Source organism: Danio rerio, chromosome 20, assembly GCF_052040795.2.
Source record: "Danio rerio strain M-AB ecotype USA chromosome 20, GRCz13ab, whole genome shotgun sequence".
NCBI lineage: Eukaryota > Metazoa > Chordata > Actinopteri > Cypriniformes > Danionidae > Danio > Danio rerio.
This window is the reverse complement of record NC_141040.1, coordinates 39505034-39527375: the sequence shown is the minus strand read 5'-3', so window position 1 is coordinate 39527375 and position 22342 is coordinate 39505034. Positions and strand designations below refer to the sequence as shown.

The following is a 22342-nucleotide window of genomic DNA, read 5'->3' as shown; positions in this document are numbered from 1 at the left end:
AACGTTGCAGTGTTTTGCATCACTGCACTGCATTGTACGGAAACGCAATTGTTTTATTTACACAAAGCCTCGAGACTAACACAAATAACTCTGAAAGCTACAGGAAAGTGTCGTGCTTTGCTAAAGATTTAAGCTTTCAAAAACTCTTTAGCACTTTAATAAAGCAATGCTCTCTTTTATAAAATGGAAGCACAATCAATCACTTGGATATGACCTTCTCGTCGGAATAATGAGGCAACTTGATTCTGGATCTAGTGGAATTAAGAAATCCGCACCATTCATCAACATCAAAAGTGCAACAAGAATTGGCATACAGAGGCACGGCAGGTAGAAAGGCAAAAAAGGAAAGGCCATCCTCAGGTTCTTAAGTTGAACACTTTTTAGATAAGAAAATAAATTAAGGATCAAATGATACCACCACAATATTTAATATAAGTCTATGGTGTTCTCAGAGAGTGTCTGTGATATTTAGCTTAAAATACTCATTTATTATAGAGTTATGTTACAGGCATGGAACGATAACCGTTTTCAAGGTATACCGCGGTTTGGAAAAGTCAAGGTTTTAAAACCGCCAAAATATTCTGTAATACCTTACCTAAGGCATGTAAGATTTTTCATTTTATTTTACTTTTTTGTTGTTTTTTAGGACAACAGTATCTCCGGCAGAAAAAAATCCAAAGACGCCATTTTCAATTGTAGTGAAATCTGTGTTTTTGAAACAAATGAAGACAGCAGAAGTCAAAGATTTATTTGAATTATTTAACCTAACATGTTTACTGCTACAAAATATTTTTAGTACATTTTACAGTACATTGCTTACAAAGGGGAAAAAAAGTTTTAGTTTTTTTAGCCAGACAGTTAAAAAGAATATATTTTAGAGCAGTGAGCACAATACCGTGATACTGTGAAAGTGTGATATTTATATCATACCGTCAGAATCTAATACCAGCCCATGCCAAATAACAATTAGAGCACCAATTGCTACCCTTTGATTATGAGAAAAAAATGTTTTCATGTGTGTACATTCAAATGCAAATGAGTTGCATCTCCCTGCCCACTTTATAGGGAGGGCGGAGTTTTTAATAGGGTATATGCACAGCTAGTGTTTCTTCCCATATTGATGAACCTCCTAGAGAACGGTCAATGTAACTTTTTTAAATTTTAAATGGTCGTTTTTACAGCATCAATGTTGTGACGTAATTAAAATATAATCAGATTATATTTAAGACCCACTTTATATCTCATATCAATCAGGCAGTAGAGATAGCCGATTTTTTAAGAAAACAGACCCTAAACACGCCATTTTTGGAACGGCTTACAGTTCATTGGAAGCACATGAACCAGGTTACTGCAAAATTAAAAGTCCTTCTGCATAATTATACATATACACTATACTCATAGTTCAAATAAATGGTCCAAAAACTGCAGTTATTATTTCAATATGATTTGTAATGCTGTCATGATTGTTCAGGGATAACCATTTGAACAATTACATTATTGAATAATATGCATGATATAAACAAAATAGCATTAACAGTAAAACTACAACTTTCCAGTAACAGTGTCACAGCCAGGCCAGGATCTCCCCACTCCCAATCACATGACTCAATGTGTTCACTCACCTCAATCAGCAAGATCCCCATCACCCAAAAACGGATCACTTACGCACCTGCATGTCATTCCCCGCTTTTCACTCCAACCCATAAAACCCGGCGCTCCCCTTGGCCTCGTCGCATTGAGAAGGACGAACTCTCATGATCGGTCAAACCGATAGAGATCTTGTCTGCGCCAGCGTCATTGTACCTAGTATCTTTGTCTCTCTTCCTAGTGTTGGTTCCCTCCTGGTTGTGTGTATCCATTTATCGTATCCATCGTCTCCAGCTAAATCCATCCTGGTCCACTGCTCACCTTTTTTAAGAGAAAAGACATTACCTGTTTGCTATATTACCTGTTCTCAATAATCTGCAATAAACTGTTACATTTACTCACTCAGTTCTGCTCTCAGTCTCTTTCTGTGACAAACAGTACATGAATAATGATGTACTAACACGTAAACTAAAGGTTACTTCATTATAAACTAATAATGAGTAAAGGCATTCACTAATCAAGAACTAACTTTAACTACAACATGAGTCACATAAAATAAACTGGTTATTTTGATGTAGAAAGAACACTTTACTTTTATTTTTCAATGCAAACATGCACTAGACAGACGTGCATGACTTTTATGTTTAAACATCAGAGTACATGAGTAGCTGAGAATGCGTTAATTATAACGTGACCCTATATGTAAAGTCATGATACTAACAGATGGATGTACTATAAACATTATATAGAGGTCTCAGTTCATAGTTAATAGAACCTCTATATAATGTTCATAGTACATCCATCTGTAAATATCACCATAGTTTTTCCATAACTGCAATTATTTGCAATTATTACCCATATCCTGCACTTGCTGGTATTGCACTCCTGGTTAGACCTGAACTGCATTTTGTTGCATTGTACTTGTGTGTAATGACAGTAAAGTTGAATCTAATCTAAAGACATAATGATAGATTACATGTTAGTTAAATTCAGCTAAAACTAAAGTGTTCTTTAATAAATTAATTACCAATAATGTACAATTATAAGGTAGTCATTATTGGCACATGAACTCGATGTCACTCATGTTGTGGTTAAAGTTAGATCTTGGTTAGCGCATACTCATCATTAGTTCATAATAGGATTACATTTATTCCACATATTAGTACATCATTATTCATGTACTGTTACTGTAAAGTGCTACAGCATTAACTGCATCTCTTTATATGTGACACATTATTTCATGTTGGAAAAAAAGCAAAAACAACAACAACAACAACAAAATACATATAGAGCTCTTTTGTTTTCACAATTAGTGAAGACTATGATGTGGATTCAATTCAATCAATGCATTTTTTGGTGTCGTCATTCCTTTTGGAATTTTCAACTTTGCATATCTTACACATACACTCCCTGACAATGGTCTTGCCGTTGATCTCAGTTGTAAGAGTAACAAATAATAACTTGACTTCAGTTGATCATTTGGAAAAGTGGCAAAAGGGAGATTTTTCAGATGAATGATCTGTTGAACTGCATCCCAACCAACACAAATACTGCAGAAGACCTATTGGAATCCACATTGACCCAAGATTTTTGCAGAAACCAGTCAAGTTTGGTGAAGGAAAAATCATGGTTTAGGGTTTACATTTAGTATAGGGCCTGCAGAAGAGATCTGCAGAATGGATGGCAACATCAACAACCTAAGGTATCAAGACCTTTGTGCTGCCCATTACATTTCAAACCACAGGAGAGGGCAAATTCTTCAGCAGGATAGCGCTCCTGCTCAAACTTCAGCCTCCACATTAAAGTTCCTGAAAGCAAAGAAGGTCAAGGTGCTCCAGGATTGGCCAGTCCAGTCACCAGACATGAACATTATTGAGCATGCCTAGTTTAAGAGGAATGAGGCATCGAAAATTAATCCAAAGAATCTTGATGAACTCTTGGAGTCCTGCAAGAACACTTTCTTTGTCACTCTAGATGACTTAATTAATAAGTTATTTGAGTCATTGCAGAGATGTATGGATGCAGTCCTCCAAGCTTATCGGAGTCATACACTATATTAATTCTTTTATTAAGTTTTATTATGTTAAGTGACAAGACTTTTGTCTAAGCAAAGTCAGACCTTATCGTCCTAATTAAATAATTAAAAATCAGGACAAGATCATATTTTACTTCAGTAAAATAAGCGTAATCTAGAGTCCTTTGCCTTTCATGTAAGCCACTTCTGACACCAAAAAATCGACTAGAAGTCAAGTTAATATTTGTTGTTTCTAAAAGTTTGATAGGTGAAAAGACTTTTGTCAGGTAGTGTACACAAACAGGTATAACACACTAAAGAAAATGGAAAACCTAAAAAAATAAAAAATAAAAAAAAAGCATTATATGACCCGTTAGTTAGGTGGTAACTAAGAACAGCTTCCATGGTTTTCGCCTGAACACTATCTGGAATGCATCGTAGCATTTTAATAGCACATCCATTGTGTGAAAGGCGACCAGATTAAATTCGCTTAGCAATATCGGCCACATGCTATTTCTGAGTCCACAGCCAAATGGCAATGGGGAAGAGCTCTATTAATATCTATGCAAAGAGCAATCTATTCAATTCCACAGCTGTGCAGCTGCGGTCCTGGTCATTATTAGGGTATGACAATACCCTCTGTGCACCATTGCAGGTCCTACAATAATTCTCATTTTACATTTGGCTGGCTGCGATTTGTCTTTTTTCCTCCTCTGTGTTCTAGTGCTCTCTCTTTGCCTCTCAGTTTTTACTGCAGAGGATGTGCAAGAGCATACATCTCCTTTGAATCTAGAGAAGTTTCATATCTGTGCATAGTCTTTGATATGGAAATGCACACAGATATATGGCAACGGTGTGTGTGTATGTGTGTGTGTGTGTGTGTGTGTGTGTGTGTGTGTGTGTGTGTGTGTGTGTGTGTGTGTGTGTGTGTGTGTCAAACAATCAGCAGCATTCTGTAAAATCACAGTTTTCCTATAAAAAGAAGTAACTCTGCTTCATGGATTCTACACACGGCTCAGGATAAGTGGCTAGACAGGTAAATTGAGGTATATTAAATTCATTACAGACCTCCTTAATGCATTTACTGGCACTGAGGAGAGATAACTCATGAGTTCATGGTCAATGTATTTTGGAAATTACAGTAGTATTTATGTACCCACTTGTGATTTTATTAAAACTCCAACTTTTATTTTTTATTTTATTTTATTATTTTTTTTTTTACCTAAAAAGCAGATGAGTTATTCCTGAGCTTCCTTAAATTCTAGTGTTACATTTCAGGGTGTTTAACGAATATGTAAAATTTTTGTGGGTTTAAAGTTCCACTGTGAAAAATACTGTATATATTTACAGTAAAGATAAATTGCATACTGTAAATACATATACAGCAAGATAAACGGTGCCGTACATGTATATACAATTTTTTGCCGTAATTGATTTACAGTAAGTTACTGTAGATTCTACTAGAAATTCTAAACAGTGTACTGAAACCTATTTTAAAAACTGGTCATAAACATGCTTGAGCCTTTATTTAAAGCATAGGATATCTTGAAAACATTTTAATATATTTTGTAAAGCATAATAATTCCCCTCAAACATCATCAATACATTAAAGTAATAAAATATAACTTGCAATACAAAGTCATAAATGTTATGCCATTAACTTCATTAATGGTACACTGTAAAAAAAAAAAAAAAATCTGATTTTTTACGCTTTTTTCCAGCAGCTAGGTTGCCGGGGGAAAAAAAAAGTAAAATAATGGCTTTTAAATTGCAAATATTTTCCATAAAAATAACAGAAGGTAAATTACAGAAATTAACAGGAAATTTTAATTTGAGGAAATTTTTGTACTTTAAACTTCGTTAATTTAAGGTAAATGTCTTTAATTTAAAAGGCGTTATTTTACTTTTTTTTCCCTGCAATCCAGCTCCCGAAACAAAAAAAAAACTTTTTGCTTTAAATGCTTTAAATTTTTAACATTTTTTTTTTTTACAGTGTAATACTAAAAATATGCCGTTTTTAATATTATTTGACCTGACTATGACATAAATCTTCCCTGCAAACTAAATCATAACACATTATTTATTTTTAAAAACTACTGTGTTTGACTGATTAAGAATAAACTTCGAGAATATTTTAAGGTCAGATGTATTAACCTCCTCACTGGCACTGAGAAGAGATAACTGATGAGTTCATGGTCGAAGTATTTTGGAAATTAAAGAGATATTTATGCACCCACTTGTGTTTTATTACTGAGCTTTAGAAGGTGCTATGTTATAAAGCATTGAGCTGCATGGAGCTCTGGAGGGCAGAGGAGTTTCACTCTCCTCATCTGAACTCACGTGTTGATGCAGTAGCTGGTCACACAGGGCAGGCACATTGTGGAAAAAGCACATGTTTTATTGGCTCGCTTGTCACCCAAGCATCTTTCCGGTCAGTGCAGTCAAACAGAAGTGCAGAATTATAATAGCATATTATAGTACTAATCTCATGATATCCCAGGAAAATGTATTGGCTACCGACTATTAGTTTTATGCTGGCAATTTTTACAGTGTGAAATGTATAAAAATGTGAATGTGGTAGTAAGTGAAAGGTCCAACACAGCATTACACAGTTACACGTTATTGTAACTGTGTATTTTTGTAAATTTCACAGTATTTAATGATATGAACTGTATTTTGCTGTAGGACAGCAATGCAGTATGTTACTGTATTTAAAGAGGCATTGTGAAAAATTACTGTATATCATACAGTAAATATATACAATAAATTATTTAAGTACATACAGCAAGATAAATGCAGCTGAAAATGTAAGTTATTGGTAAACTGGTGCCAGTAAGTTACTATAGATCCAACAGGAATTTGTTAACAGTGCATGTCTAAACATAGTCATTACTGTGCCACAAGCATATCATAGACTAATGTACTACAAAGATTGTATGTGTTTGTCAAAATTAGTCGCTAGTATTTACACTTATTTAGCAGAGACTTTTATTCAGAGTGGCTTACAAATGACATCCTTCAAATCACCAGAGAACAACACTATATACTGTAAATGCCCTGAAAACTCTAAGATAGTTTTGTATTCTTATATACATACACATATCCAGTTGAAGTCAGAATTATTAGCCCCCCTTTGATTTTTTTGATTTTTTAACTATTTCCCAAATGATGTTTAACAGATCAAGGAAATTTGCACAGCATGTCTGATAATATTTTTCTCTTCTGGAGAAAGTCTTATTTGTTTTAATTTGGCTTAATTAAAAAAAAAAAAAAACATTTAGGGACTACATTTTTTTCGATAGTCTACAGAACAAACTATCATTATACAAACCATTGTTACGCAACTTGCCTAATTAACCTAGTTAGGCTTGTAAATGTCACTTTAAGCTGTATAGAAGTGTCTTGAAAATATCTAGTCAAATATTACTTACTGTCATCATGGCAAAAATTTAATAAATACGTTTTTATAAATGAGTTATTAAAACTATTATGTTTAGAAATGTGTTGAAAAAATATCTCTGTTAAACAGAAATTGTGGAAAAAAATAAACAGGGGGGATTATAATTCAGGGGGGCTAATCATTCTGACTTCAGCTGTACATGCTGTTAATCACACATGCACATAGATAGGAAAGAGTGTGTCACCCACAGGTGGTTTGTCAAGCCCACTCACTGCATGAAGCACACTCAGAAATGTACAATGTTTTCCCAGAAATAAGGAGTGTTTAAAAGAAAGTGTCTGGTGCTTAAAGAGAGGAGAAAATTGTGTCTATTTCAAGATGTGAACGCACACATAAACCCAGCACTGAATATCATCACTGGGGTACATGCAACTTGATATGACTATTTGATGTTTTGGCAAATTAGTTTGATCTCATTTGTATGTCATCATACAAATTGTCAAACTCCAGTAGAAAATACTGCTATTTTATTGTGATGGAAGGTACAAAAACTTACAAAAAAGTAGATTAAATGAATTTATACAATTTTGACACCACTAAAATATTGAACTCAATAACAAACACCTGCTTCAAATGTTATCACTCGATTGAATGGGCATTATCAGTGGTTATTAGCTGAGAGATATAGACTAGTATGGGCCTTCTACACCTAGTATGCTGTTATCATCCATCCACATGGTTAATCTGCTATACTAATAAAGAAGATTCGAGATCCAGATCTGTTTTTAAATTAATGTGACGCTTGGGTTTAGGGTTGGGGTAGGGGTAGACATTACTTGATCCCATTCCCACTCATCTATTGCAAGCTATTTCTCCTGCAGTCATACCAAGACTGACTCACATAATCAACACATCTCTTGACTCTGGTTTATTCCCCACTTAATTTAAGCAGGCTAGGGTAACCCCACTGCTAAAGAAACCCAACCTGGACCAAACGCTACTTGAAAACTACAGACCGGTATCCCTGCTTCCATTCATGGCCAAGATTCTGGAGAAAGTTGTGTTCAATCAAGTCCTGGACTTTCTTACTCAAAACAACCTCATGGACAACAAGCAATCCGGCTTTAAGAAAGGCCACTCATCTGAGACTGCCCTGCTCTCGGACGTGGAGGATCTCAGACTGGCTAAAGCAGACTCTAAATCATCAGTCCTCATTTTGCTGGACTTGTCAGCTGCTTTTGACACTGTAAACCACCAGATCCTGCTATCTACGCTTGAGTCATAGGTGTTGCAGGCACGGTTATTCAGTGGTTCAGATCTTACCTCTCTAACAGGTCATTCAGGGTGTCTTGGAGGGGAGAGGTGTCCAACATATAGCATCTAAACACTGGGGTACCACAGGGCTCTGTTCTTGGACCACTTCTCTTCTCCATCTACACGTCATCTTTAAGATCAGTCATCCAGAAACATGGATTCTCCTACCACTGCTATGCTGATGATACCCAGCTATACCTCTCTTTTCACCCTGATGATCTCTCAGTTCCGGCTCGCATCTCAGCCTGCCTGTCACACTGGATGAAAGATCATCATCTTCAGCTTAACCTCATGAAAACAGAAATGCTTGACGTTTCTGCCAACCTGACTCTACAACATAACTTTTCAATCCAGATGGATGGGGCAACCATTACTGCATCCAAAATGGTGAAAAGCCTTGGAGTAACGATTGATGACCAACTAACTTCTCTGACCACGCATGCTCGAGTGACGTCACTGGCGTCACTGTCTCCGTTCGGTCACACACTGTGTGTGCTTGAAGTTTGGACTTGCTATTTACTCGCAATTTAAATCTTAATCATTAAATTCTTCCTCATTCGCTAAGTATTTGTCTCTCCTACTTAGGGTGACCAAACCCTTAATACATTTATACAAACAAAACTGCTTTAAAAACGGTCTGTCCCTCGAGGCCTGTTGTTTGTAGCTTTAGCCTGCTAGCGCCGCTGGTCAGCTAAAGCTACCGACCTCTTTAACTATACACTTTTGACTTACTGGCTTTGCTCTTTACCCCGTAAAATGTCGCTTCCGTCTCTGTCCTTGTGTGCAGGAGAAGCATCGATGGAGGCGTTGGAGCTGGAGCTGGAAGAAGTGGAGTCCCAGATCCGCGCGCTGGTGGTAAGACGGTCGCGGCTACGGGAACGACTTCTCGTTGTACCTAATGCTAAGGCCGTCTCATCACCTAAGGTACGTGGAAATTACAACCACATCATTCCCTCTACCTCAACCCCGCGTCCTTCTCTGTCCAGGCCCAGCGCACCCGGGGCGCGGCTCAGCCAGGCGTCGTTCACGCCGACACCCGGCTACCACGGCGCCTGGGTGCAGCCGCGCAAGGTGCTTCCCAGATCCCGGGGCAGAACGTCTCCTCCTGTGTTCGAGATCTCCACGGAGAACCGCTTCTCCCCTCTCCGCGAGTCGGGTCCCGATGTGGCCATCATCGGTGACTCGATCGTTCGTCACGTCCGTGCCGCCTCCTCAAAAGGTAATAAAGTACGTACTTTCTGCTTTCCTGGTGCCCGTGTGAGAAATATTTCTACACAGATTCCAACCATCCTGGGCGCTGCCGAGAGCCCTGGTGCCGTTGTCCTCCACGTGGGGACAAACGACACCGGGCTCCGGCAGTCGGAGATCCTGAAGAAGGACTTCAGGAGCCTGATCGAGACGGTTCGACGCACCTCGCCCGCCACGCAGATCATCGTTTCTGGGCCGCTTCCTACCTACCGCCGAGGAAATGAAAGGTTCAGTAGACTTTTAGCTCTGAATGAATGGCTAATAACATGGTGTAAAGAACAGAAATTGCTCTTTGCTAATAACTGGAATCTTTTCTGGGAGCGTCCTAGGCTCTTCCGTCCTGACGGCCTGCACCCCAGTCGAGCCGGAGCTGAACTCCTGTCGGACAACATCTCCAGATTACTTCGCACCATCTGACTAGCAGGTAAAAATTCACAAAATTCACATTATAGCCACCTAGACTCTTGTTCACCCCACTTAAACATCAGTAACGCATATCTGGCGAATCCTATAGAGACTGTGTCTGTTCCTCGTATTATTAGATTAAGAAATAAACGTACTGTGTGCTCCAGAAAAAATCTAGTAAGAATCAAACCAGAAAAACCAGTAGAAAGTGAAAATACAAATTTCGTAAAACTTGGTCTCCTAAACATCAGGTCACTTGCACCTAAAGCACTTATCATTAATGAAATAATAACAGAAAACAATCTTAATGCACTCTGTCTCACTGAAACCTGGCTGAAACAAAATGACTATATTAGCTTAAATGAAGCAACTCCTCCAGGATTCTTATATAAACATGAGGCTCGTCAAACTGGTCGTGGTGGTGGAGTTGCATCAATCTTTAGTGATTTCCTTAATATTAAACAGAGAAACGGACTTATGTTTAACTCCTTTGAAGTATTATCGCTTAATATTCAGCTTCCAGATACTATACAAAAACCTATGTTATCTCTCGCTTTAATCACCATACAGTATATAGACCCCCAGGACCCTATGTCAAATTTCTAAAAGAATTTTCTGATTTTATTTCTGACTTACTAGTCAAAACTGATAAAATGCTAATTGTAGGTGACTTTAACATCCACATAGATGACGCTAATGATACATTACGGGCTCGCGTTTATGGATTTAATACACTCACTTGGGATAAAGCAAAACGTTGTGGGTCCAACCCATCGCTCAAAGCATACATTAGATCTAATTATGTCTTATGGAATCGAGGTTATTGACGTAGACATTATACCACAAAGTGATGATATTACAGATCACTACCTCTTACTATATAAGCTATGTTTACCTGAAATTAGCAAACCCGCTCCAATACTCCGCCCTAGTAGAACTATTGTTCCGTCAACTAAAGATGAATTTATAAATAACTTACCTGATCTTTCTCTATTTCGTAATGCACCCGCAAACTCAAATGATCTTGATGTAGTAACCAGCAGTATGGATGCCATCTTTACTAGCACACTAAATACTGTGGCACCCATCAAATTAAAAAAGGCTAGAGAGATTAAAACTGTACCATGGTATAATAGTCATACTCGTGCGCTCAAAACAGCAACCCGTGCCCTGGAACGTAAATGGAAAAAAACGAATTTAGAGGTCTTTAGAATTGCGTACAAAGACAGTATGTCCAGCTATAGGAGGGCTCTAAAATCTGCCAGGACCGAGCACCTGCGCAAACTGATAGAAAATAATCATAACAATCCTAGATTTTTATTTAACACCATCTCTAAATTAGCAAATAATCGGTCATCCTTGGAACAAACTACTCCACCGCAAATTAGTAGTGATGACTTCATGAATTTTTTCAGTGATAAAATAGAAGGCTTAAGACAGAAAATAGGAGATGCCAAACTTTCTGCACCGGCTTATACTCCAAATCCTGTAAATATTTCATTAAATCATAATAATAACCTACACTGCTTCAAAATCATAGAACATGAAGAGTTAGTAAAAATTATAAATAGCTCTAAACCAGCTACGTGTATGCTGGACTCAATTCCAACAAAATAACTGAAAGAGCTGCTACCTGCTATAGGATACCTCTTCTTAACATTATCAACTCTTCTTTATCTATAGGCCATGTTCCAAACTCTTACAAGCTAGCTGTTATTAAGCCTAATATTAAGAAACCACAACTAGACACCAACAACTTAGCTAACTATAGGCCTATTTCAAATCTTCCATTTACGTCTAAAATACTAGAAAAAGTTGTTTCCACTCAATTATGCTCTTTTCTGCAGACGAACAATATTTTTGAAGTGTTTCAGTCAGGTTTCAGGGCTCACCACAGTACAGAAACCGCCTTAGTGAAAATAACCAACGATTTACTCTTAGCTGCTGACCGAGGGTGCGTCTCGCTATTAGTTTTACTCGATCTTAGTGTGGCATTTGATACCATTGACCACAATATCCTCATAAATCGCTTAAAGTCTACAGGTGTCCAGGGACAGGCTCTACAATGGTTTAAGTCATACTTAACTGACCGCTACCAGTTTGTGAATCTTAATGGACAGCCTTCACAAATCTGCCCAGTAAAGTATGGGGTGCCTCAAGGATCAGTTTTAGGCCCTTTACTGTTTACAATTTACATGCTACCTCTGGGAGACATTATTAGAAGACATGGGATCAGCTTTCACTGCTATGCAGATGATACTCAATTATATATTTCAACTAGACCTGACGAGACGTCTGAACTTTCTAAACTAACTGAGTGTATCAAAGACATCAAAGACTGGATGACCAACAATTTTCTTCTCTTAAACTCCGACAAAACAGAATTATTACTTATTGGGCCTAAATCTTGCACACAGCAGATCTCGCAACTCAATTTACAATTAGAGGGATACAAAGTTAGCTTTAGCTCTACTATAAAAGATTTGGGTGTCATATTAGACAGCAATCTAACTTTTAAAAACCATATATCCCATGTCACAAAAACTGCCTTCTTTCATCTGAGAAATATCGCTAAATTACGAAATATGCTATCCATCTCAGATGCAGAAAAGCTAGTCCATGCTTTTATGACTTCGAGACTGGATTACTGTAATGCTCTATTTGCTGGCTGCCCAGCATCCTCTATTAACAAACTTCAATTAGTACAAAATGCAGCAGCCAGAGTTCTGACCAGGTCTAGAAAATATGATCATATAACCCCAATTTTATCCTCCTTACACTGGCTGCCCGTTAAGTTTCGTATTGAATTTAAAATATTACTTCTCACCTATAAAGCCCTAAATAATCTAGCTCCTGTTTATCTAACCAACCTTCTGTCTCGCTACGAACCAACTCGCTCTTTAAGATCTCAAACTTCAGGGCTTCTGGTAGTACCTAGAATAGCAAAATCAAGTAAAGGAGGTCGAGCCTTCTCTTTCATGGCTCCTACACTCTGGAATAGCCTTCCTGATAACGTCCGAGGCTCAGACACACTCTCCCAGTTCAAAACTAGATTAAAGACCTATCTGTTTAGTAAAGCATACACTCAATGCATCACCTAGCGGGTTCCACACTGGCTTCTGCATCTTGCTTATATACACTATGAACAGCAGCTACGCTAATTATTCTCTTTATTCTCTATTTTCACCTGGGGATACTCATCCCGAGGTCCTCAGATTAGGCGGAGTCACTGATTGGATCCAAGACCAGCGACGTGATGATCCCAAGGATTCCATATCCGGGACCAGGCCATATCCTGAGCTGCTGCTGCGCTGATGGTCGTGGGGAGTGGAGAACATGTGTCTGATTCCAGCGACGCTCCAGGGACAGACGAGTCTTCATTGAGGCCATCTTCCAGCATAAACCACGGCGAATGAAGTTCTGCACAAGACTTTTGGCCAGTGGAGAAATTAAAATGGTCGTGCCCAACTGAGTCTGGTTCTCTCAAGGTTTTTTTTCTTCACTCCCATCAGGTGAAGTTTTTTTTCCCTCTCCGCTGTCGCCACTGCCTCGCATGGTTCAGGATTGGTAGAGCTACGCATCGATGAATTGGCTCTTCAGTGTTTGAACTCTCAGTAATGATTAAATCACACTGAACTGAGCTAAACTGAACTGAACTGAACTTAAACACTAAAACTTGAACCACACTGTTCCAGTTACTGAACCACACTGTTCCAGTTACTATGACCATTTATGTGAAGCTGCTTTGACACAATCTACATTGTAAAAGCGCTATACAAATAAAGCTGAATTGAATTGAATTGAACCACATCTCTAGAACTGCTCGATCATGCAAATTTGCACTCTACAACATCAGAAAGGTCCGACTCTTCCTATCTGAACATGCAGCTCAACTCCTTGTTCAAGCTCTTGTTCTCTCCAGACTGGACTATTGCAACTCTCTACTAGCCAGGCTCTATCAAGCCTCTTCAGATGCTTCAGAACGCAGCAGCACGAGTGGTCTTTAGTAAACCTAGAAGAGCACATGTCACTCTGCTACTCACCCGTTTGCACTGGCTGCCAGTTGCTGCTTGCATCAAATTCAAAGCTCTGATGTTTGCTTACAAAGCGATTTCTGGCTGCGCCCTTTCTTATCTGCTCTCACTTCTGCAGATGTATAGGCCCTCCAGAAACTTGCGTTCTATGAATGAACGTCGCCTCAAGGTTCCATTCCAAAGAGGGAAGAAATCACTTTCCCGAACTCTCGCGCACAATCTGCCCAGTACGTGGAATTAACTCCCTAACTGCATCATAACGGCAGAGTCACTTGCTGTCTTCAAAAAACGTCTAAAAACTCAACTATTTATTCTCCACTTTCCTTACTAATATGCAATTCCCTCTTTAACTTCTCCACTAACTACAAAAAAATAAAAAATAAAAATATAAAAATTACTATTGTTTTACTTCTTACACTTTCTTTACATTCCTGAAACTTGCCTACAGCACTTATTCATTGTTGCTCTTATAGTTGTGTAAGTTGCTTCCTTGTCCTCATTTGTAAGTCGCTACGGATAAAAGCGTCTGCTAAATGACTAAATTAATTAATAAAATACAATTAATGGGAAATTTAATCATTCATTCATTCATTTTCTTGTCGGCTTAGTCCCTTTATTAATCCGGGTCGCCACAGCGGAATGAACCACCAACTCATCCAGCAAATTTTTACGCAGCGGATGCCCTTCCAGCCACAACCCATCTCTGGGAAACATCCACACACACTCCTACACTACGGACAATTTAGCCTACCCAATTCACCTGTACCGCATGTCTTTAGACTGTGGGGGATTAAGTTAATCCTAATCCAAACATAAAACAAACTTGAAAAAAAAAGTAACTGAAAGTAAAATATGCAGCCTTAATTTTCAAGTTAATTCAAGTTAACTTCATGGGTTATTTCAATTTGCATTATTTATATTTTTAAGTTAAATGAAGTTAAGCGGGCGTCATGGTGGCGCAGTGGGAAGCACGATGGCCTCACAGCAAGAAAGTTGAGGTTCGAGCCTCAGCTGGGTCAGTTGGCATTTCTGTGTGGATTTTGCATGTTCCCCCCGTGATCATGTGGGTTTCCTCCAGGTGCTTCGGTTTCCCCCACAGTCCAAAGACATGTGCTATAGGTGAATTGGATAAGCTAAATTGTCTGTAGTGTATGAGTGTGAATGAGTGTGTATGGATGTTTCCAGTGTTGGGTTGCGACTGGAAGAGCATCCACTGCATAAAAAAATGCTAGATAAGTTGGCAGTTCATTCTGCTGTGGCAGCAGTAAGCTGAAAAGAAAATAAATTAACGAATGAAGTTGAACGCAAATGAACACAAAAACATTCATATTTTGACAGTGTACAAGTCTATGTGTACAAAATAAATGCCCAGTCCAGACTAATCAATCCCAAGACTTGTATTAATATAAGCATCATGCTGAACATGAAATTTTTCCATAAACGTTTCCAAAAGCAGACTTTCTGAACCTGCTGTCTCTGATGTCAACTTCAGTCCCACGGTAACTGGCTTTTGAGGACTAGACCAAACAACAAAAGCAAAAGAACTCTCTTTGATTCAAACTTTGCTCTTAAAAGGTTTTCTCTTTAATGGATTGGGGGTCAAAAGAGCAAAAAAATAAAAAAAGATTAAAGGAAAAATGAGCTAAAGATTAGATATTTCTTTTAATGAGGCTGGGGTTTATTTAATTTAACAAGATAGAACACAAATAATGAGCACCACAAGATTATTTGTGTACACACACGCAAGCACGCGTACACTTGTACAGCTATCTTTATGGGGACTACTCAAAGACATAATGATTCTTATTCTCCATACTATATTTTCTATCCCCCTACACAAACCTTTCCTCTAAACCCAACCCTCACAGGAAACAATATGCGTTTTTACATTTTCAAAATACTTCAGTCTGTGTGATTTATGAGTCGTTTTTCTCATGGGAACCAAAAAAATTGACAAATTTTACTTGTATTACTAACCAAATGTCCCCACAGTGTAATAATTAAAAGACACAAACACAAAAGTGATGTTCAATAGTGAAAATCAGGATTCCTATTGGTCTACTTTCATCGTATGAGTCTTTTGATTTACATTAAAAATGCATTGATCGGTGTGCCCTTCAATACATCGTAAATCAGTCACAGGCAGATAAATATAAACAGGAGTGTGTGTATTCTGTGAGTCTAACTGATAGCTGATCTATTCAAGCTAAAGGAATGAAATGGTAATGATTATTAGGTATGTGTCTGGAAAATGTCTGCTATTATAACAAGAGGAAGTCATTTCTTATTTATCTCCAATGATTTTTTTGATAAGGCTCCTGGATATTAGCAATGTGGTGATTTACAGTTGCGTATTTGTAGGGTTAGTTTATGGTGTATGCCTAAATTGCCTATAAAATTTATAGTGGATCTGAATATGCCTTGAATACAATTAGTTTGTAGCATTCATTCTGTGGTCTAAATTACAGCAGGGGTTATCGAAAAAATACAACTGACCACCAACAACTTAACCAGCTAGATAAGGAACTAGTCCATCCAAAATGTATTTTGTAGTTATTCAAGTATGTTTGCACAGATACCTGATTTGCATTCTTTGAGAAAAAAAGTATGCATGCAAATAGCACATATGAGCACAGTTCATCCATTCTTTCCATGGCTGCCACTAAATGAGTCTACTTTTTTTTTCTATATTCCTGACTGGGATTATTAAGCTCCATCATAAAGGAAGGAGAGAGGAAAGGAAATAAAAAAACATTTTCTAAAACTTTTCAGTAAACCCTATTTTTATCTACCTCTTAAAGGGTAATTTTATTACATCAATGCAGGTTTTACGAATAAAAATAACAATAATGATCATACCAAAAATAGTTTTTTTTTTTACAATACATATTAGTAGTTTGTCACACACTAAAAAGCTGTAAAGATGTGTTTTGTTTTTAAATATGTGTTTTAACTACATGCACCAGCCACTTTATTGGGTACACCTTACTAGTACCGGGCTGGGCCCCCTTTTACCTTCAGCACTGCCTTAATCCTTTGTGGCATAGATTTAACATGGTACTACAAATATTCCTCAGAGATTTTGGTCCATATTGACATGATGGCATCACGCTGCCAAATTCCGACCCTACCATCTGAGTGTTGTGGCAGAAATTGAGACTCATCAGACCAGGCAACGTTTTTCCATTCTTCTATTGTCCAATTTTGAATTGTAGCCTCAGTTTCCTGTTCTTAGCTGATAGAAGGAGAGGGGTCTGGATTCAGACCTGGTGCAGTGCAATCTGAGCTGCATCCAATGCTGTTTAATAGGCTCACCTACCCCTCCCCAAATCCTACACCTCACAGTGGGGTTGCTGAGTGATGCAATCTAAGCTTGCATCGTAAAGGCTGCATCCAGATACTATTGAATAGGAGTGGCACCCTGTGTGGTCACTGTGTGATCTACCTCAAGGTTGGACACGTTGTGTGTTCAGAGATGCTCTGTTGCATACCTCGGTTGTAACGAGTGGTTATTTGAATTACTGTTGCCTTTCTATCAGCTCAAACCAGTCTGGCCATTCTCCTCAGACCTTTGGCATTAACAAAGGCATTTGCGCCTACATAACTGCTGCTCACTGGATATTTGTTCTTTTATGGACCATTCTTTATAAACCCTATAGATGGTTGTGCGTGAAAATCCCAGTAGATCAGCAGTTTCTGAAATACTCAGACCTGCCCATCTGGCTCCAACAACCAAAACGTTCAAAGTCACTTAAATCACCTTTCTTCCTCATTCTGACGCTCGGTTTGAACTGCAGCAGATCGTCTTCACCATGTCTACATGCCTAAATGCATTGAGTTGCTGCCATGTGATTGGCTGATTAGAAATTTGCATTAACAAGCAGTTAGACAGGTGTACCTAATAAAGTGACCAGTGAGTGTATATTAACAAATAGTGGAAAAAGAAGTATTGTTCATTGCTATAGTGATAATAGTTTATTACTTTATGATACCTAATGCATGCAATAAAAAGTAACATTTAATCAAGCAAATCATTGTATCTTTATACACCAAAGCAATAGAGCCATATTTTTTTTCTCATCTCTGAGTAGTTCCAAGTAAACACTTTGATGATGTTTAGTGAGAAAAAAAAGAAGTACAACAAAGGGCATTGCAATACAACACACAAGAGTATTGTTTCTATGTAGCATTAAATTACAACAGCAGAAGTCAATACGCACAGGACAGCTCTGCAGCATCCACACAAACAATAATTTGATCGTCTCAGTGTACTTCACTATACATAGTGCTTGCTGGAACCCAATAGCGATTGTATTTTTTTCAGGCTGTTCACTGACGGCACTAAAAGCACTGACTATACGGCTCATTAAATAAGCTTCTATAGAGCCTGGCCGATGACTGAAATAGACATGGCCAGAGTGGCAGGGCAGTTTTTCCAGATCCTGCACTTGGAGATATTTTGGGATCATGATTAGATATTGATTGCTGGCAGGGTGAAAGCTGATTGGCTGATGGGCTGGACACTCATTGATCTATGGGTCTTGTTTGGGTGCTTGAGTTATAGGCTCGGGATGGTCCTGAGGCTTGGGGTTTTCACACAGATGGAGAAACCCATCTGACTGAGGGCATGCTCCATAAAACTCAAAATCAGTCCCTCTTTGAAGACAGGTGGCATAAAAATGGACATGAAAAAAAAAATGGATGACTGCACAGATTACATTTAGACACTTTGTTTCCACTTGGGAAAGTAGGGCTGTAATGGAACACATACTGTATTTGTTACTGGTACTTTTCAGTATGGGTCTTTTAAACAACAAATACTGTGTTGTTTCAAGATCATGTGCAAACCTTAATTTTACACATCCAGTTTTTAAATCGTTATTTTAACAAAAAACAATATTGATTATTCAATCATAACATCAATATTTTAGTCTATGCCATTTCAATTGGTGCATGAATAAACTTTCACTACACAGTATACTGGACATCACATAATCCATCCAATAATGTCATGCAAGATGCTTTGACTTTGGTTCTTTTGATGAGAAACAACTAACAAGTTGAACTAACAAGTTTTTGCATTTTAATGACCTGAATTGCTGTTTATTTAAGCTGTTTATTTAAGTGAAGTTTCATAAAATAATTTCCAGAGGAGCATGTGATTTGATTGAGCATCTGTAATCAGTAATAATTCAATCAGAGTGATCCAAGTTTACAATAAATAGATCGTATTCTTCCTACTGCTCTATCTTCGTTTTGAAAGAATCCCCCCTTCCACCCCATCTCCTCCTTTTCCTCCCTTTTCTAAGGCGGATCTCTCGAGACCTACCTGATCTTGGATCCCCTTATATGCTTATTGACCGGGCGGAAGCCTTAGGCTCAAGTATTTTTGAGGTCAGGGTTCTCTCACGGAACAGCATGCCAAACCTGCTATAAATGCTAAGCATATCTAGGTGGGAACTCTTAAAGCTGTGAATATTCAAAACATATTTTCACACCTAAAATTCAATACTTTATGATCGACTTCCAGATTTCACTTTCAAAATATTCAGCTCTATTTAAAAATATGACTATAATATTCAAAAGGTAGTTTTTAGTTCACTTAATTTAGTCTAAAAATTTAGCTTTAAAATTCAGTGGTTCAAATTCGACAATATATCCAGGAACTGCAGAAAAAGCAATAGCAGGTGGTGAAGGACCAATTCGAGATTTTTGAACCAGTAAATATGTGAGGAAAAAAGCTAATAACGGCACAAAAGTCGCATTTAATGTTATAATGTCCAAGACATTGACATTAAGTAGTCTAATAAAATGATTATGAGTAGGCCTAAAATGAGTAAATAATGTTTTGGACATTTATATGTGCCCTAATGTGACAAAAGCCAGCTGGTGATCAAATAAACACCATTTCTCAGAGCTAAAGATTAACAAAAATGTGTGGTTAATTAAAATATTTTCAGGTGGTGGACTTCTGTCACGATCACCAGTGAGCTAGCCACCATAGATCACTGGAGAACATTCACACAAACTACGATCCTGCCTCTAAATGAACTACAGATCCAGTCATGCAACACACATACACACACACAAACACACATCTGCTCCAAGTCACCATTGATTGCAAACACTCACATCGCTGAAGCGGCTTATAGACTGATTACTGCACTACTTATACAGCACATTAACACACAGAAGTTGCTGAGTCTTGCTATCTGTTTCTGTGACATTACAACTGGTATCTTCATGTAACAATTTTTCTATAACAATGTCGACAGTTTGGGCTCTGTTTTAATTTTAGCATATCATAGTAATATACAAATAACCTATTGTTTCATTTTTGTGAAATCTGCAATTATATTTAAGGACAAAAACACCATTAGTTTTAGTAGGTTTATTAAGAAATCAAAGATTTTTTTATTTTAATTTTTTGTTTTTTTGTTTGACTTTAAAATTGAGGTATGCACTGAAACATCATTGTTTGTATATATATATATATATATATATATATATATATATATATATATATATATATATATATATATATATATATATATATATATATATATATATATATATATATATATATATATATATATATAAACTATAAGAATATGATCAATAAGTCATGCTAACATATGTTTTATGTTACTTTAACTTTCTAATTGATGTTGGTTTATGCGACACTACGGTGCTCACAGTGACCTGAGCTGAATTCTTGCCTCAAGGTCCTTTGCTGATCCTTCTTTCTATTTTTGCAATGCTTTTCTTTCAATACTCTCTACTATTCTGACTAATGAAAGGTGAAAAACACCTTCTAAATGCTTCCCTTATTCCATCTAGAGTTATTCAAGATTCAACTTGATGTTTTATGTAATGGATAATGTACATCCAGCTGGTTGTTCTTGCATAATAACGCCAGACAGACTTATCAGCAGCTGTTGAATAAGACTGAAGGGCTTTATCCTACATAAACAACCATCTGGATGTATATTATCCCACCTATTACATGGCTACTTGCCACAAAACTAAACAATAACACAAAACATTGATCTGAGCTGTAAAAATGTAATAGCTCTTAATTAAACGTAACGCTAGCAGAAAGAAAAATATTTCTTAAATGGCTAGATGCAGCCACTAACTTACTTTTATTATTAATCAATTGTTAGTTGACACATATATGATAAGCATGTAGCTATTTATGTTCTATTTATTGCCTTTAAAGTGAAATAACTAAGCATAAACATAGGAGAGTGAGAAAAAGGCTCATTTTAGAAAAATAATTGTTTTGACATCTAGAGGTTTTTGCATCTGAACTCTCGTATATATGTCCAGTCAGTACTCGCTCTATATATACATACCTTGGAATTTATGATTTACCAATCAAAAGTCAATTAAGTGTTTCATAGAGCCATGTAATTTGTCAATTTAATGTTAAGTTGAAATTAGATTTAGCTTAAAACCTTAAGTCTGCAACTGTTGTTGTTTTCATAGTGTTCTGCAAACTCCCAGCATTAACAGCACAGAGTAAACACTACTGAGCCTGAACACTGAATAAAAGGCCCAGATGGCTTAGCCCTGTCTCTGTGGAGGCCAGGGGCCAATCATCCAGCTTTTTTCAGGGTCAGAGAAACAGACTGTGCCCATGACAGCAGGCAGGGTCGGTCGACGACTCCCCCTCGCCTGCCATACTGCTCTCTGACATTCTCTGGATTATTTGGGCAGTACGCTCATGGCAAAACAAGTTATGGCCTTAGTCTGCAGACACAAAACAACCAACAAACAATCATTCGATGGTCATCTCAGGATTCTTTGCTATTTATAGAACTTGTTCCATTTCCCTGAGCCCTTTATTTCAACTTGTATTTACTTCTGTCATATTGGTGGGATTTTTCTTCTGTTGTCGGAATACAAAATCTTAGAACAGAATACAGCTTTGATCAAATATAAAAAAACCTAAAGATTAAGTGATGATTTGTTAATGTTGTTAATAAAACGATTATGGAAATATCTTCACAACAAATAACATTTCAGCTAATTTCACATTTGTAATTTTTTTGCAAGTTTGAGTAAACTGTCTATAGTATAGGCAGCATGGTGACTCAGTGGTTAGCACTGTTGCCTCACAGCAAAAAGGTTGCTGGTTTGAGTCCCGGCTGGGCCAGTTGGCTTTTCTGTTTGGAGTTTGCACGTTCTTCCCATGTTGTTGTGGGTTTCCTCCGGGTGCTCTGGTTTCCCTCACAGTCTAAAGACATGCAGTATAAGTGAATAGGATGAACTAAATTGACCATAGAGTATGTGTGTGTGTGTGTGTGTGTGTGTGTGTGTGTGTGTGTGTGTGTG

General features: G+C 37.6%; 1 protein-coding gene across 7 annotated transcripts; it reads left to right on the top strand.

The window, feature by feature from the left end:
• Positions 1–8760: 8760 nt before the first annotated feature.
• LOC147839389 (uncharacterized) lies at positions 8761–13773 on the top strand. Of its 7 annotated transcripts, none has more exons than XM_087298450.1 (3): positions 8761–8950; positions 9103–9170; positions 9302–9655. In XM_087298450.1, exons 2-3 carry the CDS (start codon positions 9114–9116, stop codon positions 9494–9496), a joined length of 252 nt encoding a protein of 83 aa, XP_087154576.1. In that variant the 5' UTR covers positions 8761–8950; positions 9103–9113; the 3' UTR covers positions 9497–9655. The 7 variants fall into 7 exon arrangements, with proteins under 7 accessions (XP_087154576.1, XP_087154572.1, XP_087154575.1 ...); XM_087298449.1 differs by lacking the exon at positions 8761–8950 and adding exons at positions 9893–9987; positions 13189–13773 and having other exon boundaries at positions 8964–9790; XM_087298448.1 differs by lacking the exon at positions 8761–8950 and adding exons at positions 9893–9987; positions 13184–13773 and having other exon boundaries at positions 8964–9790.
• The last annotated feature ends 8569 nt before the right edge of the window (positions 13774–22342 follow it).